The sequence below is a fragment of the Typopeltis vanoorti genome, chromosome 20 (assembly GCF_054136105.1).
Source record: "Typopeltis vanoorti isolate ZY-2024b chromosome 20, IOZ_Tvanoo_1.0, whole genome shotgun sequence".
In the NCBI taxonomy this organism is placed as follows: domain Eukaryota; kingdom Metazoa; phylum Arthropoda; class Arachnida; order Uropygi; family Thelyphonidae; genus Typopeltis; species Typopeltis vanoorti.
In genome coordinates, this window is record NC_143568.1 from 14,624,439 (window position 1) to 14,644,398 (window position 19,960).

Sequence of the window (19,960 nt, forward strand, 5' to 3'; positions counted from 1 at the left end):
CATAAGCACATGAGATGTTGTACACTCCAGTGTTTTTGAAAAAAGCATTAATGTCTTTTGGCAATCTTAAAATGTGACAGACAGTCTTGACTGGTTTGGATACAACTCTGATGTTGAAAGGTTTAAAAAGCATTGCAATCTTTTTGGACATTGTACTTGCATAAGGAATAACTATGGATGAACTCTCTTGAGTGATGGTAGGTTGTTGTGGAGGGTTTCTATGAAGAATCTTGTTGATTAAATTCCTTGGATAGCCATTTTTTATTAATGTCTCTGATATATGAGTAATTTCATCATAACGTTCTTTTTCTTCTGAGATGATGTTCGTGGCTCAATTTTTGAGCATATGTATTATGCTGAGCTTCTGGGAAATATGGTGAATTGATTTGAAATGAAGGTAACGTGAAGGAACAGTGTGTGTTCGTTTGCGGTAGACTATTAGTTCGATATGTCCATCTGCTAGTTTCTTGATTACGGTATCTAAAAATGGTAGTTGATTATCTTTTTCCAGTTTCAAAGTGAATTGTATTTTTTGATGAAAAGAATTAATTTTGGTTGAAAAGTCCAAAAGAGCTGCTTTTGTGTCCCTCCAAATTATGAAAACATCGTCTACGTACCTCCACCACACTAAAGGTTTTGGGTCTAATTTTGAGATGTTTTGAGAGTCTGAACTATATAGGACAGATGTTGAGAAGTCTCGAAATCCAAAAAAAAAGAACACATATAGGAGATGTTAATAACAGAACAGACAACTCAGGTCTAGCCCATTTCGCCGTTACTAACCATACCATTGATTGGGATAGCAACTCCATGCCTTACCTAGAAGATTTCCGTTGTAGAAATTTCAAGGAAGCCGTTGTAGTCCTCCGTTCTGGAGAAAATCTTAACAGAAACCAGGGAATGATGATAGCTGACATATGGAAAACCTTAATAAGATCACTCAGTCTGTCAGAATTTAATTTCGCTCAAAACTACAGAACATGCTCTCATAACAGTGACTGACACAACTCGCTCCATGCGTGTAATGTTATGCGTTCTATTTTAATGTTTAATTTATGCTATAGTGTTACTCCATTTTCTCTATACTAGCCACTTTGAGTTTTTTTTCTCTTACCATTATAAGCCCTGAAGAAGCCGGACAGCCCCGTTGGCGAAATTTGTTGGTATTAGATGTTTAAATCATGGTCAATTAAAGATCAGTATATATTTCATTTAAATTAAGGAGATATTGAGTAGATGTTCTCTTTCAATTCAGGAAAAAAAGACTAAATAGAAAGTTTCATCTTCTGGCTCAAGGACACTAGTGATATCGATTATTTTCTTGGAACATGTGATGGAATTTGAGAAATATGAAACTGTAAAGTGGCTTTAATGAATCCTCTACTTTGATACATTTTGTTTATAAAGTTGTAAAAGAAACTGATTTTGATTCTGTAATTTGCTTCTTGAAATGAAATTGCCTGAGGTAAAAATATTTATACTTTGTGTAACAGTGAGGATGAATGAAAAAGTATATTCTAAATGTATTCCAAAAGTCAGAAGGTTAAATAAGGTAGGTCGGAATGGATGAATGAAGAGATTAAGCATGCAATACAGAGAAAAAATGACATTATGGAGGCAACATAAGAATAGTGGTAATAATCAATTCCATTAGAAATACAAGGAACAGGCAAGGAGGGTAACTCGGTAAGGGTAGCAAAAGTTCATTATGAGCAGCAGTTATCTAATGAAGCCAAAAAAAAATAATAATAAATCCTAGGCAGTTCTTTCAATATGAGCCAGGAAAAAAAAAAACTATTATGGTGGGATGGCATTGATTGGAGAAAATGGTATAAGGGCAACTTCCTAGGAGGAAAGACCGACTGACTGAGGAAGAGGTATATTCCGATTTAAGCAAACTTGATATTAATGAGGCTGTGGGATTTGATGATATATCACCATGTATTTTGAAGAATGTGCCAAGATATCTGCCTTGACATATCCGTTTAATATGAGTCTTACATTGGTTCAAGTTCCAAAGGAGTGGAAAGAAGGCAAGATTGTACTGCTTCATATAGGAGGTGACAGAATTCAACCATCAAATTATAGGCCAATCAATAAAGTGTTGGAAAGGCTGGTGAGAATCAGGATCCAGAATTGGGTCGACAACAATCTTCTTATCATTGATGGACAGCATGGATTTTCCTTAAGAAGTCATGTTTTACTAATCTACTTACTTATTACAATAAGGTGACAGCAGCATTGGATTTGGAAAATGATGCAAAGGCTTTTGATAGATTACTGCATGATAAGTTGATGGTCAAACTAGAGCAGATGGGGTTGGATATTAGATTAGTGCATTGGATTGGAGACTGGTTATCTGATAGGTATCAGCCAGTTGTGTATGGGGAAGCAATATCCCAGAAGAGGAAAGTCACTAGTGATGTTCCTCAGGGATCTGTTTTAGGGCCATTGCTGTTTAACCTGTATGTTAATGATATTGGGAAAGATTTGAATGGGGATATACTGTTGTTTGCAGATGATGCAAAGTTGGGTTAAACTATGAGGAGTAGAGCAGATGTGGCCTTACAAGAAAACTTGAATAGACTGAGTGAATGGCACAGGAGTGAGAATGCCAGTTCAGGTTTGCAAAATGTAAGGTTTTAAAATTTGTAAAACAAAGATGGGATGTAGAATTTACTGTTCGTGGGGATATATTGTTGGAGGTGGAGGAAATAAGAGATTTTGGGTTGGTGGTGGATGTGGATCTAAAATTTACAGGACATATGTCCAAAATTGTGAGGACAATACAATGAATTCTAGCAGTGATGCAAAGTTCACTGACTTGTAACTATTATTTTTCAGGAAATAACAATGTATATTAAAATATGAATTATAAAAACTTAAAATTAATTAACACTATCAAAAAAATTAACTTTCTTATATTTTGGAAATGCTACATTGCCATCATCAGAGATCACAAAAAACAATACGCTCACTCAAGCACTAACACTGGGCAAATGAGGTTGAAGAAAGAAAACTAAAGTCGGATCTAGAGTCCTAAATGGCACCCCCCCCCCCCCCATTGTGCTAAATTGGGTAGTTTTGGCCATTAGTTAAAAATCTGAGTATTAATGCTTCCCATATTTGGGAGTCTCATGCACCCAAATTTATTGAGGTTTGAAAAGTTTTTCCAAATTGTATAAATTTTCACAATGTGGACAAAAAATGATATTGGTCATGTGGAATGGTCTGGCAGTGATTTTATGGTGGTAGAATATTGTAAAGATAGTTGCTGATATTGCACTGATTGCTTCAATGTAAAAACTAGCAACAAGTGGTATTCACAATGTTCCAGTTGCAATTCTCATAATCTGATGTATGGCAGTTTGATGATGATGATCAGACTGCTATACATTCTTTTGGTTTGTGAATAAAATCATTACTACAAACTGTAAACATCAGGATAGACAATACTGCATGGATGCCTAAATACACTACCACTACCGTGCCATAGCTGCCACCATTATTATTATTATTATTATTATTTGACACCTCCAGGGAGTCCAAAGACTCATAGAGGGAGAGTGTGCCAATAGCATCGAACAATTGGTTCCCCTTCCAACTACTAACCACGCTCAAACTTACTTAACTGAGCCATTAGTAGCAGAGGCTCTACCAATCGACCAACCTTGTGTGGCAACCTTTGCCGCACAAGGAGAAGACCATGCATCTTCTCCTTGTGCAGATTAGTCAGACATTCCACCATCCCTCTTTCTGCTAGCATCTTTCATATACGTATTATTGTTATTATTGTACTGGCACCTCCACTGAGTCTGAAGACTCATTGAATATACCAATTGGATATACATAGAGCAGAGTACTCTGATGTCTGTAGATATTTCAAAATCAGATCTCTAGTAGAGTCTGTGGCTGTCTTCCCAGACATCATAATATCAAATCAGATCCTTCCTGAATGTGCCAATGTTTGCAGAGCTGCATACAATAGAGCTTACATTATATAAAATTGAAATGCTACCTAAGGCACATAATTTATACCAAATAAAGCACTCTCCAGACAGTTAAGTTTGGCATACTAACAAAATCTCTCCTGGATCCAAGATTTTCTCTATCAGATAAGGAGACTTCATCTTTGGATGTTTACCTGTGTTGGATCCCAAGCAGTGTCAGGATTAAGAAAAATGAGGCAGCAGATGCTGTAGCTAGGTCAATTCGTTCCCTAAGATACCATCATCTACTTCTCCCCCCTGCATGAATCACATGCAGATTATGAAACAAACGAATAACCCAGTGGAAAACATTATGGAATAGAAAGAATAACAATAAGTTCTACAAGATGCAAAAATTAAAAAAACTAGGTATAGATTTTACACTGAAAAAAAATTTTCCTGTGTAAGGCTCAGGTAGATTACTAACAGCAATAAATTAATGACTGTGCTCATTAATATAATGAGGGCAGTCTATTAAAAATGTATTATTGTTAATGCAGAGCCACAATACTCGCACAAAGGCATGTTGTTAATAACTAGTTTATTTAAAGAGGAGATTTTTAATCAATCTCTTTTTCTAACCATTAATTTTTTAAATTCTGAGTGTACCTATATGTTAATATATGCACAAGGGTTCACTCCAATTGGTGCAATGATCTTAACTCTTTCTTTCAGAATCCAAATAATCACTGACTCAAGACCAAAATAAACACATTTAATAAAACAAAAACAATATATATACACTTCAAACAACTTTATATAACTAACTACAAATTTAATTGGATCCAAGGCCTTTTTAAAATAAACTTACACTTAAGACTAAACACTTTGTTTTCAAAATGACAAAATGTTCATAGCCAGTTTCTCTCTCTGTCAAGGCCCTTTTCCGAAGATATATGACTCTATTCTTCATTTATACAGATCCTTTTTCATCACTCATGTAGCACACATAAAATCTTCCTGACTTAATTCTGTCTCTTTTTAGTAGAAATAATAGTTAGATCCGGTGTCCATAATGCAGATGAAACTTCCTAATCAGAGTTTTCTCGGACATTCCTTTAGAACGTAAATAGCAAATTCTTCTTTTATTCACTAAATGCTTATTGACAGTCTTAACTCTTCCAATTAAAAAAAAAACTTACAGTTCTACGATTCCCTTTTCGGAATCTACTATAAATCTTCCAATTAGCGTTTCCTCCAATATTCCTTTTAAAACGCCTATAGCAATATTTACCTTTTATTTGTCAATACTTATTCCACTTTAAACTTAATAGTTCCACGATTCCTTTTTCAGAATATACTATTAATTTTCCTCCGACTGTCACATAAAAACTTAAGTTCCTCTGAACCTAAATATCTGCCGGCCTGTGTTCTAAATTCCTTCCGAACGTTCTCCTTGTTTACTCTCCCGTTGCTTTGATACCGAACTTGTCAGCTGTCAATCACACATCAAACTTCTCGGTGAGCATGCGCACTCCTTGAAAATGGCAAGCGAAAAACTAAATACTGTATAATGGCTGACACGGTTGTTTCCGTTAGCGACAAGAGAATGTCTTCATAAAAACACAAAACTTAATATTTTAAATTACAATAAAATTCCTGTAAGTAATACAAATATCAAATCTGGTAAGTACATCAATTTTTTAACTGCTTTACATATCACTTTTGACAAAACAATTTCAATAACGGGCACATCGCAAGTGCCAACAATGCGAGTTATGAAACTAAAACTAATAAACATGTTAACATAAACAATACGTAAAAATATTCAGAATTTTAAATTATGATTATTTTTACAATGTGTCATTATCCTTCAATAAAGGTGTGTGAAAGATAACAATGTCATTGAGGACCTGAGCAAGAACAACTTTCTCTTTACAAACCCTGTGTAGACCAGACTATTACGGTTTAATTTCAAGAAGAAATTAATCTGAAAGATTAATTTCTTGTAGAATAAAATATAAAAATTGTAAATCTGTGTAAAAAATACAAAAAAATGACAGAAAATTCTTAGCCTACCCACAGCACTTATGTACTATAGATAAATCAACCCTTTGTGATTAGCAACATAAACTAACATAAAATAGTACATTTAATGTACTATTTTTTTTAAATTTTATTTTTATACATCTAATATACCAATTTTAACTTATTTACTTATAGATATTCATCACTTATATGCATTGATGCTAATACGCTATAAAAATCAAAGTATCTTCTGTGCACAATTATATAACCAGACTATTCCTTTCTCTGATGGTTCTTCTTTTGTAAACTTCTATGTATATTTATTTGTAAAGATTTTATTATTAAGTTATTAGCAATACACTAATGGGCAGTTGTGTTTCATTATTATTCACAGTTTCTTCATGTTTCCAGTTGCTTTCTTCTATTTCTTGGGATTATTATGCTTTTCCATTGGAGTTTCCAAGAATTATAATTTCTCCAGGAAACTTGTCTGTTCTGTTTTGTAGATCATAAAAATTTGTCTTTAATTTTAGCTTTTTCATCTTCATTGTACCAGTAGACAAAATTTCCAATGCATTTCTCCCAAATGTAATATGTAATGTTATTTCTCCTGGAGTTTATAGCTATTACATATTCTTATCAGTGTAGAAAGAAAGAAAAAAATATTAAATAGCACTGATACGCACTTTCTATTAGACTTGATACCTTATTTAGAAACAGCATAATTTGATTATGATTGTTAAGCATGCAGCATAAGATGACATATTTAGCAGAAAAAAATCCAGATCAGTGAAAAACATTTAAGAGCTTCTTTAGACTTATGTCTTTATGAAACAGTATTAGGCTTATTTGGCCTGTTCTTCATATTCAGTATTTAAAGTACAGTACTACATGACTTTCTTAAAATTTAATATCTGCAGATATACAGGAAAAGGGAATTTTTGCCATAATCTTTGCAGATATTATTTCAACAAAAACCCATTTTTAATTTTTTCTCTTTAGCTCCTTGTGTTTTGCTTTGATCTCTCTCTCTTGCTTCCCCCCCCCCACTCCGTGCCTCCAAGCATTACATCACACAATACTAACAAATCAGAGTGAAAAAAAATTAGTCTCATAACAAAATAGCAAACAGGAGTCCACACCCACTGGAATAGCATTTAATGTAAATTTAATATAAACATTAATATATTATTTTATATATAGTATATGAAATCTCTTCAAAAATGCTAAATTTAATTTATATTTCTTGAAGAAGAATGACTTTATAAAACATCAAGCTAGATAAATAATACTTTCGTAGCTTTTTTGTTCATAACATCCTCCTATTTACTACTTTTGCTGACGGTCATTTCCTGAGCATTTATAAATGTGGAGCCATGTGCTGATTTGTTAATAAGTTCTTTATATTTTGTTTGTTTTTAAAACTTTCCAGCATTACGAAGGTTAAAGATAATATAACAATTCTAAATTCTTCTTCTTTCGGGCTTCTCCACTTGTCAGTAGTTTCCTGTTTTCAGATTCCACTATACGATTCCATCAGTCCTCATCCTTTAAGCCTCTTTTCTCCATCTCTCTTACAGTACTTCCTTTCCATGCAACCTTGGTCTTTCTATTTTCTCCTTCCAGGGGATGACCAGTTCATAATTCTCAATGGCCATCGTTTTTTCATTCTCTGGACATTTCCAGATCATTTCAAAGCATGTGCCTCCATCCTCTGCATAATAGACCGTTCAACTTCATCTCCATTTCAATATATGCATTTCTCAGATGATCCATATGTGCAGCTCTCATACTTCATCTGAACGAATCCATTTTCACAACTTCTACTTTGTCTCCTCTGGCTGTTAGTGAGTGTCCAACACTCACATCCATAGGTCATTTACTCATATAATCATATGATACAGGCATCTTCTTAGTTTTCCTTGAGATCTTACGACTCCTTAAAATGCTATTCACGGTTCTAATAGCTGCTCTTGTGCATGTCCTGTTTGAAAAGCTGTGTCTACTTCATACTGGACAGACATTCATCATGGAGTCAAAATATTTGAAGGAATCTACTGATTTTATATTTTTCACCTGTAACTTAAGATATATTGCACTATCACCCCAACTACTAGATACTTGATTTTAAACAAATTAACTTTCACACCCAATGTTTATGTATCCAACAATTTTTTCATCTGGTATTCTACATCTTCCTTGTCCTGTGCAAGAATCATCTGATCATCACTGAAAAGAAGAAAATGTAGGACTTGATCTCCTATGGGTACACCTATTCCACGCATTGTGTTCCAATCCTCAAAGCTGAAATCCAAGTAGATCTTAAACAACGTTGATGATATACAACATCCAAGGCATTTTGAAAACATGGCATCGAACTCTGTTCTTCTCAAACCCACAATATGATTATGCTATGTTGAAGTATTCTCCATTTGACCACATGGCAGGGACATGTTAAAAATGTTTTTAGCACACTTCACCAGCTGACACCTGAGGACTTATTTCACCATTGAAAAGGAAAACAATAACAGTCTGCCTTTCTTGACACTAGTTACCTGGAGCCTTATCCTTTTCACTCTATAGAAAACTCACCTGTGTTATCAAAACCTTAGCAAACAGGGCTAGATCCATCTGCTTGACCACAATATCCTCTCCACTGAAACCAGTCACATTTGGGATGCTCTTTTTAGCCACTGGCTTCCCCCTTAATAATAATTAAAAAAAAAAGCCTACATCTGGTGCACCCAGAAAAAATTGTATGCATTCTTAAAAAGTATAACATGCAGACCTTCCCTCTTACATAGAAATAAATTTAAATCAGAGAGACTGTTTCTGGAATCTGCTACAGCACTACAACATTCCTCAAATTTAAACAAATTCTGCTGCATTGCATTGCCAAAAAATCTGGGAGACAATCATTTTAAGATGTGTCCATCATTGCACCTATAGAGTTTACCATTTAAGACTGTAGGAGCCCATCTTTTACAATCAGTTTGTTTTTGCCTTCCTATTAGTGTGCTTGCATGCATGTGTTCAATATATTTCTTTGTACCCATGAAGATGCCTCAGAAAATATTGTATGCATTCTTAAAAAGTATAACGTGCAGACCTCCTTCAGGCTATACCAAAAATTAGCTACTCTTATCTGTTTGCCTAAAGATCCTCTGTACCATCCTAGGGTCTACAGTATCCCATGCAAAATATTGACTTAGTTAGCTATATAAATTTAGTTAATTATTAGCTTTAGGCATCTGTTTTTTCCATGAAACATCAACATATAAAGAATGAATTTGGTGTAATTCCTGGTATTCATTTGCAAACACAGATGTTCACAAATGAACATTTATTAATTTAAACATTGAAATGTTCTACAGCAGTTAATTTTGCAAAAATCCAGCATCGGTTTCACTCATTGAATGTTGTGGTATAAGAGATGATCCACTCATGGTCACCAATGATATCATGCGACATTTACATAAAAACATCTTGGAAAGTATTTTCTACTACTGTGTTGTAAGTTGTCATAATTCTGTAAATGGGGATATCTGGTAGTGTGGACTTATTGTTCCTGAACTGCCTTGGTAATGAACAAAATATAGCAATATGTGAGGAAACCTGTATCAAACTAGTAGAATTCCAGATACCTACCTGGATTCAACATGCTAATTTGTTAGATATGATAGTTGCATTCCTTCATTATGTATGTTAGTCTCATACTTGGAACATGACAGTCATGTTGCAGCATGAAGTGGTAGTATCCCATCTGAATAATGATTTCCTTTCTGTGTACATTTTCTCATATTGGACATACAGCAGTCAGTAGCATGCTTGGAAGTAAGCTGATTTTTCATGTGTTTGTGGAACATTATTTGAACATATGGATCTGGTATTTTTCACTGTGGAAATTATTGCTGATATTCCTCTGCAGCAGTCACATAGCCATCATCAAACAATACACAAAAAATGCATATCTATGTACAGTATTTCAGATGAGAAAAATGTAAATGGCATTAGTTATTTTCAATAATGTAAAACACATGGTACATCACATCTAACTGCACTGATCATTAGCTGAATTTCTATTTGTGTGTCAGCTTGCTTAAGTGTATGCCATGCTACATTTCAAACATACTGTATTTTGAACTATCTTATCCATTTACTTCTCCTACATTATATAAATGGATGATCCATACCTCTAGGTACCAATAATCGGTTGAGTTAATGTCTCTTTCAGTGTGTATGCAAATTTTGCTGTTTTATATTTGAACAAGATGTTTTGTTTCCTTTTGTGTATTTTGTGACAATGCAAAAGAAGGTATATTTTTAATTTGCCCATCTGTATGCATATAATTGGCTGGATAGATTTTAAGAAACACAATTTAAAATGATACCAATAATAATAAATAAACTGATTGCATAGACCAAAAATGACTCTTGACTCAATTTTTGTGATAAGGAATAGTGTTATTACACTATGCATCACTATACAAAAATGGTATAACATTTTGTTATTTGAACTGGTGACTATATATAAATCAGTTTATTCCACAGAGTGTAGTAACATTTTGGTACCAACATTCTAGCATGCTATAAATAGGCTGGTGACAGAACATACTTTACTGTGGCTTTGATTTATTACTGAGGACATATGAAGATTTATTACTGAGGACATATGAAGATTTATTACTGAGGACGTATGATACACTGGTGTTGGTACATTAGAAAACAAAATGCATATGTAAATTAAAGATGCCAAGAAATTATATTTTTGATTTAATCTTTTATCCAAGTGTTCGTAAACAAAGTTATAATATAACCTGGAACAGTTGAACATACTTCATGACTGTGAAGGATTAAAATATTAGGATTTAAACTATTTAACCAAGAATATCATTTCTTGGTATCTTTAATTTATAGTATAACCAAGTGCAAAAAACTTTCAAAAATACATATGTGCTAAGGATATGGTATATGAATACTGTATGGTATATATTATTTATATATAAAGAAGAGATTAAGTTGCATGGTTGTATAGAATTAATGAATGGATGACTAGAAAGTGTCCATGATTTGTCTTTTGGTTAACTTAGGGTCACGTGATAAGAGTTCATTCCACCTGAAGTAACATATCAGAAATTTGATGGCAAGAAAAAAAAATTTTTTTTATCTCATTTTGTCCATCATCAAAGAATGAAATGATTCAAAAGTTTTTTATGGTATGCTTGAAAAACTTTTCTTCTTTATTCTGGGTTACTGTTTGAGATTTTATTGAAAACCATAAAATTATGAACTTTTCTGTTTGTAATGTCATTGGTTTTATCTCTACAAATTGTGCAAATTTGTTCCAGGTAAGAGAGATGCTCCATAAATCAGATATTCAGCTGATTATTGAACTGTGGTTTACTGACCAGAGTTTTGGGTAAGTGATTAGATTTTCTTTAATAATATATTTTACTCATTTAGCATTAATTTATTTCCTGCTTTACAGTCCTAGTACCAAAATGTTTTCATTGCAAGGTATGTTTTTGAAAGGAAAAACCCAAACACCTGTAGGAAAATTCAAATTTCACAGCTCAAAACTAGCTTAGTACTCGAAGCAAAGGTAAACAGCAAATTCATACACCAACTAATAACTGTTGTGGTCTGATGAAGCTTCAAGTCAGAAAAATTGCTTGCTTTCTTTGTTATGCTAAATATTCTTTTCCTTCAAGATACTCTTACAAAGTGCCTTTAATGTAATATTTCTCCTTTTGGACACAGCAGCAGAATTGCTTGCGTTTGCTTCCTTGAACAAATGGACCTATTCATTTCCTAAGAACATGCAAACCTGGGTTACTGAACTTTCTATTTAATAACTTTTTTTACAAGATTATTTGGAAGGAAAACAGCAAAACTGTTCTATAGAAAACTCAGTTCTATTTGATACTGTTCATAAAAAAAATAATCATGCATATCTATGTTTTGGGAAACTTCCTGATTCTTTAGATTAACTACAATTTATTAATTCATGTTACACATAGTTTCTCTCCCTTATTAGCATGCCTAATAATTATTTACATATCTTCACTTTTTATTACTTGTGGTCTGTGCACAATAATCAACTATTAAAATTAACAAGGTCTATTAAATCCAGCATTTTTTCAAAGCTGAATGGAAACTATGAAAATTTTGTAAAGAAGTTGACCAGAGATCTTATGGGAATACACTTGCTGGAATTTTCGAGTTGCCCTAGCACAGACCATATAGAAGACATGATCGCTTGCCCAAGCATCCATATACAGGTATCCCTCGATGTTAACGCTTATATCAAAATCGTGTTAATCGAATCTAATAATCAATGGTAAAAAGTACAATTTGTCCCTGATCGATTACTGTGCTAATAGTTCGTTTTATGTGGTACTCTTTTAGGAAAGATAAAAAATGAATGCAAAGTAAAAAAATGAATTCAAAGTAAATGTTTAATAAATACTTGTACCTACATTAGTTACTGCAATTTTTTTTAATCAAAAGAAGTTATAAAGAGTCGTTTGAACAGTTTTAGTTTTTTTCTTATCGGCATAAATTCTACGATAACAAGCAAAATGACTCTCCAAACCTCGGCAAACAAGCATTCTTCCATTAACATCTGGATCCATATCCATTACTTGCTGCTTAAGCGATTCTAAACTGCGAAATATTCCATCCAGTTCTTTGACTGTTATTTCCTTTGGAACCTCATCTTCACATTCCATTTGTTCGTTGTCTTCATATGTGCGTTGTTCAATTTCAAGAAGATCGTTGTCACTGAAATCTTTTGAATTTGAATCCAATAATTCTTTAACATCTTCTGCATCAATACCATCAAAACCGAGGTCTTCACCAATTTCAATAATTTCTTTGACCACATTGTTCACAGGATTTTGAAAACAACCTAAGTCATTAGCGCATTCTGGCAGAAGGTTTTTCCAAACAGCTTTCATGCAACTAGAAGACACTTGACTCCCACGAGTCACGAATGTTCTCGATTGCGTGTTTAATGTTAAATTTTTTCCAAAATTCGTGGAGCGTAATTGCATTTTCTCCCGTTGTTGTTTCTACTGCCTTTGAGAATGTCTTTTTAAGAAAATAGGCTTTGAAAGTTGCAATGATGTCCATGTCCATGGGTTGTAGCAATGATATCGTATTTGGTGGGAAAAATAAAACTTTCACATTCTCACACAGATCATTAAGAGAATTTGGATGACCAGGTGCGTTGTCTAAAAGCAAAAGAGTTTGGAAAGCTAAGTTTCAATTGTTGGGCAAAAATAAGACAAACCAACCTTCGAATAGACTTTGGTTAACCCAAGCTTCCTGATTTGCCTGCCAAATGACAGGTAAAGAGGTTCTTGTTACATCCTTTTAAAGCCCTTGGGTTCTGAGTTCGATAGACAAGCAGTGGCTTCAATTTAAAATCCATTAGCATTTCCCTCCAAGCATAACAGTTAAGCGATCTTTTGATACTTTATAGCCAGGCTACGCTGCTTCTTTTTTTGATATAAAAGTTCTGGATGGCATTTTTTTCCAATAGAGTCCAGTTTAATCTACATTGAAAATTTGGCAGTAATCGTAATCATTTTCTTCAATAATTTCCTGCAGCTCAGCAGGAAATGTGGATGCAGCTTCACTTGCTATTTTCACATTCTTTAGTCCAGCTCTAGATTTAAAATTTTCACGCCGGCCTTTGCTAGCTGCGAATTTTGAATTGTCTTCTTTATATTTAGTCTCTTTAAGTCTTAGAGCTTTGGCTGTGATATTATAGGCACTAATTGGAATTCTCTTTTGAATGCAGTCTTCCAGCCAAATAATCAACAGATCTTCCATTTCAACCATTATAGCACTCCGGTTACGTGTGCATTGCATACTTGCAGATGTTGATGCCACTTTACCTTGCTCACAATGCTCATCAGCTTTGGATAAAATAGTCCTTATTGTAGACTCGTTAAAACCAAATTCGCATTGGTTCTTACTTTTACTTTCACCACATTTAAATCTTTTAATTATATCAAGTTTTGTATCTAAGGTTCCTCTTCTTTTTTTTCACTTAATGACCCGGTTGTGGGATTGCTCTTATTCTTCGACATGATCAATGCGCTGTAAAATTTACGAAGAACGTAATTTGTAAATATGTACAACAGAACAACTGGAGCTTGTAATGCACCCACTCTTAATGCTAGCAGTGAAGTAACTGGCTGGCACTCAGCCTCATGGCATGATTTTCTCGGGATCTTCGTGGCATGATTTTCATGATTTTCACTCGTTGTTTCAATTGCCTTTGAGAATGTCTTTTTAAGAAAATAGGCTTTGAAAGTTTTAATGACTCCCATGTCCATAGGTTGTAACAATGATGTTATATTTGGTGGGAAAAATAAAACTTTCACTTATTTAAGTTAAGGGATATTGCATCCCATATTGTTTCTTAGCCGAATAGGATCAGGTGCTGCTATCCAGGTATTTGCATATGCTTGGAATCGCCGAACTTTATATAGTTTCTATATTCAGCATGAAACTCTTCGAGTTTCTTATTCGGCTAAGAAACAATATGAGATGCAATATCCCTTAACTTAAATAAGTTCATGTCGCCGAATTGAAGCCTTTGGCTCTTCATATAATTAGTAATTTATTAGGACACCTTCATGGCTATTCTCATAGAAGGGATGCAAGTTCTGTTCGCTACAAACTTGGTATTATTAACTAGGTCTACCTACTCACTGATGAGACCTCAAAAAAAAGGTTGAAACCGGTCTGGGTAGTGACCTTCTCTCATAATGTTGAACAGAAATACAGCTCCTAGGAGCTTATTTCACATTATGGGTAAATACCAAGAATAGTGATTGAAGCTTGCTCCACCCTTTCTATGAGTTGCCTCAGTTTGCACTACCTTAGGGATCAGGTGCTGCTATCCAGGTATTTGCTTACGCTTGGAATCGCCGAACTTTATATAGTTTCTATATTCTGCACGAAACTCTTTGAGTTTCTTATTCGGCTAAGAAACAATATGGGATGCAATATCCCTTAACTTAAATAAGTTCATGTCGCCGAATTGAAGCCTTTGGCTCTTCATATAATTAGTAAAACTTTCACGTTCTCACACAGATGATTAATTTCATATATCAAGCATATATCAAGGGATTGCAGCAATTAATTTTGCCGCAATAATAAAATCCACGTCTCTTCATATAATTAGTAAAACTTTCACGTTCTCACACGGATGATTAATTTCATATATCAAGCATATATCAAGGGATTGCAGCAATTAATTTTGCCACAATAATAAAATCCACGTTAAGCAAGGGATACCTGTATCACCTTTTATTGGTCCATTTTGATAAGGTTTCACTGGCCTGACAGCTGTTTCTACCTGGTTGGTTATCCTCAGAAGCAGAAACCTTAAGAGAGCAAAAACTGTCTTTAAGTACTCAGGAACTCGAAGTGTCGGAGAGGTGTATTTTTCGTAAGCGAACTCTTGGTGTGTAAAGTATTTACTAAAATACTTTATGCACGCAATAAAAAAGAGTCAAAAGGCTTCATTTCAGCAATACAAAATTATGTAAATCAAGTGGATATTAGCATCACCAAAATGAAGGCTTTTGACTCTTTATTTTAGTAAATACTTTACATACCGACTGAGAGTTTGCTTATGAAAAATACACCTCTTTGACACTTCAAGTTCTTGAGTATACTGAGCGACAGTTTTTGCTCTCTTAAGGTTTCTGTCTGGTCTGAGGAGAACCAACCAGTTCAAATACAGCTGTCAGGCCAGTGAAACCTTTTCAAAACAGACCAATAAAAGGTGACCAATATGGACTCTTTGGCAAGCGATCATGTTTTCTATATGGTCTGCACTAGGGCAACTTGTAAATGATGGCGAGTTTATTCCTGTAAGCTCTCTGGTCAACTTCTTTACGAAACTTTCATAGTTTCTACATTCGCCCTTTGAAATAATGCTGGATTTAATATCCACTTGATTTATATTAATTTACATTGCCGAAATGAAGCCTTTTGGCTCTTTATTTTAGTTAATAAAGTCTAACTGCTATGTAAATGCTGCACAGAAAACTTTAAATACAGGTGCATCTTTCATCAAATGGCCAATGCAAATGTTAGGAATTAGCCATTACACTTTTTATTAATTATATCAGTTGTAAACAGTGATAAATCTCCACTTTCCATAACCTACACATAAGACAGTTGATTTTTATTATATCAGTCATAAGGACCATAAGAATAGTTTGTTATAGTGGATAGTTTGCTATAGTGAATTTTCTTTTATTAATGTGCTTGACTTCGAGGGACTTTTTTCAGTAGCTTGCTATAACAATATTTGCTATAATTAGAGTACAGTGTACAAACTTTGATAGATTGTTTCTGTAATAAAGCTGTTATGAAAAACTGAACTGTCATCTGGGATGAAACTTTTTATGGGAACTTTATAGTGTTTTGTAACTATAAACTGTCAGCTTTCATTCATAGTGGAGAGAGGGATAAATCAGCCTAGTGTTTATTGTATGTAAAGAAATAATTAGGAATACATTAAGTTTCCAAAATCAACTGTTATGAGAAAGCACATTGCAATGAATTATGCACATCTTATAATGGCTTCTGAATACATCTTTTCATCATCATATTCCTGATATGTAACCCGAGGGTGGTTGTGTACAGTATCTGTCTAGACTCAATATTGTAAGATCTTATATTTTGGTCTTCTAAGGCACTTCTTACTGTATCAGTCCATAGATCATGGTCTTCCTGTGGATCTTTTCCTGCCATCCTGGCAAAAAATATTTGTTTTGCTAGCCTTTCCTCTCCCATTCTGTTTAAGTGACTGTACCATCTTAGATTAGCTCTGCTCACACATTTTCGAATGTTAACAATGTCAAATTTCTAAATAATAATATCTTAATTTAATGTGATTCTGCTTGATTCCATCTATTCATTCTCATAATAAATTTAGTTTAATCCTTTATCCAAGTGTGAGCAAACAAAGTTTGTGCCTGAAAATATCTTCAGGACTGAATATGCTGTTGTACTACCTTACTGGGGTAAGGTAGTACAACAACATTATGGGAGAATCTTCCATATCTTCCATAATGCAAAACACATCTCCTTGCAGATATGTATAATGTTATGCATTAAGGGATTGGCCACTACCCAGACTAGTTTCGACCTTTATTGAGGTCTCTTCAGTGGGAGCCAGGCCCAGAGGTGGAGATACCAGGCAGAAACAATAACGAGGTCATCCTTACCTATAGGAGTTGCCAAAAGGTGTGCCACCTTTTTTTTTTATTAAATTACTCTGGATTTAGAGAAAGATGTTGAAAGTTTATTTTTTACTTGGTTAAACTATAATAAATTTAGTTTAATCCTTTATCCAAGTGTGAGCAAACAAAGTTTGCACCTGAAAATATCTTCAGGACTGAATATGGTGTTGTACTACCTTACTGGGGTAAGGTAGTATAACACCGGGCAACTCGTAGTAAAGGTGGACCAAGCTAACAGCACTCCTATCCCAGAACTCATATCTATGGTCTCCATTCTTTAATCAAGTTTTATTTCTAATCCAATTATCAGATCCATAAGTTAAAATTGGTTTGAACAATCTTATATACTGTATAGCTAGTTTAGTGTTTGGACTAATTTCTCTCTTATTCCATATAAATTTGTTTAGCAGACTCTCCACCATACCACCTTTTCTTTTTCTATTGTCTATTTCAGAATTTAATTTTCTATCTTCACTAAAAAATTGTGCCTAAATACCTGAAATATTTTACTTATTCTATAGGTTCAAGGATGCACTTCATGTTTTCAATGTTCATTCCTATATTCATAGCTTTTGCCTTTATATTGCTGATTTTCATACCAAATTTATTACAGCAGTTATTCAGTTTAGTCAGGGAATTCTGCAGCTTTGTACATGGTTTATTTAGGCATATAACATCAGTATAAAGTCAAGTGCTAAGATTAACATCTCAAATTTTGATATAAGGTTTAATGCTACTTCCTTCGTAATGTTGATCCATGTAGATGATGAATAATGTCAATAAAGTGGAGATAATGTACATACACCCTTGTCCCACACATGATTTAACCTCAAACCATCCTCCTGTACCTCATTCAGTTATAACTGCTGATTTGCAATTCAAATATAGACTAAGACTTGCTTGATATGATGTCCCCTCTCTCTCTCTCTCTCAGATCTCCTCATGTCTGAGGACTCGTGACCTTCTTGATGATGCTTTGCCATTTCTTTCTCTCCTGCTTCTCTTATTGCTTGTTCTAGTTTAAGTCCAGTGATTCTTGATATTTGGTCAATCCACCTGTTGGGGGGTTTTCCTCTTTTTCTTTTCTCACATGGTTTATCCTGGATGATTACTTTTTCCAGGTAGTTGCCTTCCCTTCTACATATGTGTCCAAAATATTGCAGTATTCTTTTTTCAATTATGTTTATCAGTCTTGTGAATATTCATTTCTTTCTGCCAATGATATCCCATTTACACCATATAAACTAGTTTTTTTGAACAGCTTTTCTCTTGGAATCTTGTCATGTGCCTTTTTGCAAATCTACAAAACATAGATTTCTATGTTTTTTAGGAATTTCTCAATTATTCTTAAAGTGAAAGACACTTGCACCTTGATACCAAAATCACTGCAAGCGCTTAGATATCTCTAAGTTCAGTTTTCAGGTCTGCATGATCACGTTTTATTCTTACAGTACTCTTTCCTCGATTTTTAAACTTTTACAATAACCTCCAGAATATTTTGTCACCTTCTGATATCTATTTTCTCATGATTTTGGTTTAGCATGTTTTATGCAATGCTTCATTTTCTTACACCTGTGTTCTCTGAGTACATCCTGACTTACTTGCCAGGAACTTTCAATATGTTTTCTTCTTCTTTTTCTTTTCTTTGACTGTCTCTTCAACTTCCTGAGTCCATGGAGTTCTTATTTTTCTGTAATTGCAGACATCCTTACCACATGCTTCTGGCTGAATCAGTCAATTTTCTTCAGGATCTGCCACTGAATCTCCCAGGCATAGTTCCTGTTTTCAGTCATTTGCATGTCTTTCTTGAATAATATTTATGTATTTGAGTCCACAGTTAACCTCTGAAACCTGCTCTGATTTGATTCTTTTTAAAACTTTCTTACACACTTTTCTTTTCTATATGATATTCAGTTTTATCCTGTTCAAAATCAAAGGGTGATTACTTCCTATTTCAAATCTACATACTCTTGTCCTGAGCCAGCATGAAGATATTGGTATTAACAATAATATAGTCAGTGAGGCTTTTCTTTCTTGTGTCTTTGCTCCATGTGATTTTGTGCACATCTTATGTTAGAACATGGTGTTAATAATGACTAGCTTATGCCTGAGCAGAAATCCACAGGCACTTACCATTAGTATTAACTTTGCTCTTTTTTCCAGATTTTCCCAAAATATTTCTGTATGTGTGGTAATAATTTCTTGCTCTACTGTTAAGATCTTCAACAAGGACCATCTTTTCCTTTTTGCCCCGAAAAATTCCTCGACTTCCTTAGTAGATGCAATTAAATCTCATTGTTTAGTTCCCCATTCTGATATTTGCTCACATTGCTCTAATATTGTCTGTGATTTGAGAAGATTATCGTCATATTTAGGGTTGAATACTATAGCTACTCCTTCTTGTCTCTGATGATTATTGCTTATATATAACATCTTTTGTATTTGTTGCTTAGAAGAATCTCACCTGTTTTTTGTTTTTTTTTTGCCTGTGTTTTGGTAACACCCAGTGCTTTTTTTCTGGTGGTACACAGTACCAGCACCTTTTTTCTTAAGTTTTTAAAAATTTGAGATTTATTGACAGCAAAATGTATTATAAATATTCCAGTAGATGGTACTGTGTTCACGAATTGAATTTTCAGTTTTGATTACTCATAATTTGGTACCCTTCTTTCCTGTTTCATAGGTTGGTTGATACGCAACTGGAAACAGGAAGTTGTGTTCACTTCC

The 19,960-nt window shown here is 34.0% G+C and overlaps 1 protein-coding gene across 1 annotated transcript in view; it reads left to right on the forward strand.

The window, feature by feature from the left end:
- Window positions 1-19,960, forward strand: part of LOC150095249 (protein FAM135A) — a 455,287-nt gene that overhangs the window by 61,903 nt on the left and 373,424 nt on the right. Inside the window, exon 5 of the mRNA XM_090409881.1 lies at window positions 11,306-11,376. Coding sequence (XP_090266007.1) covers window positions 11,306-11,376 — 71 coding nt within the window. The remainder of the gene's footprint in view (window positions 1-11,305; window positions 11,377-19,960) is intronic.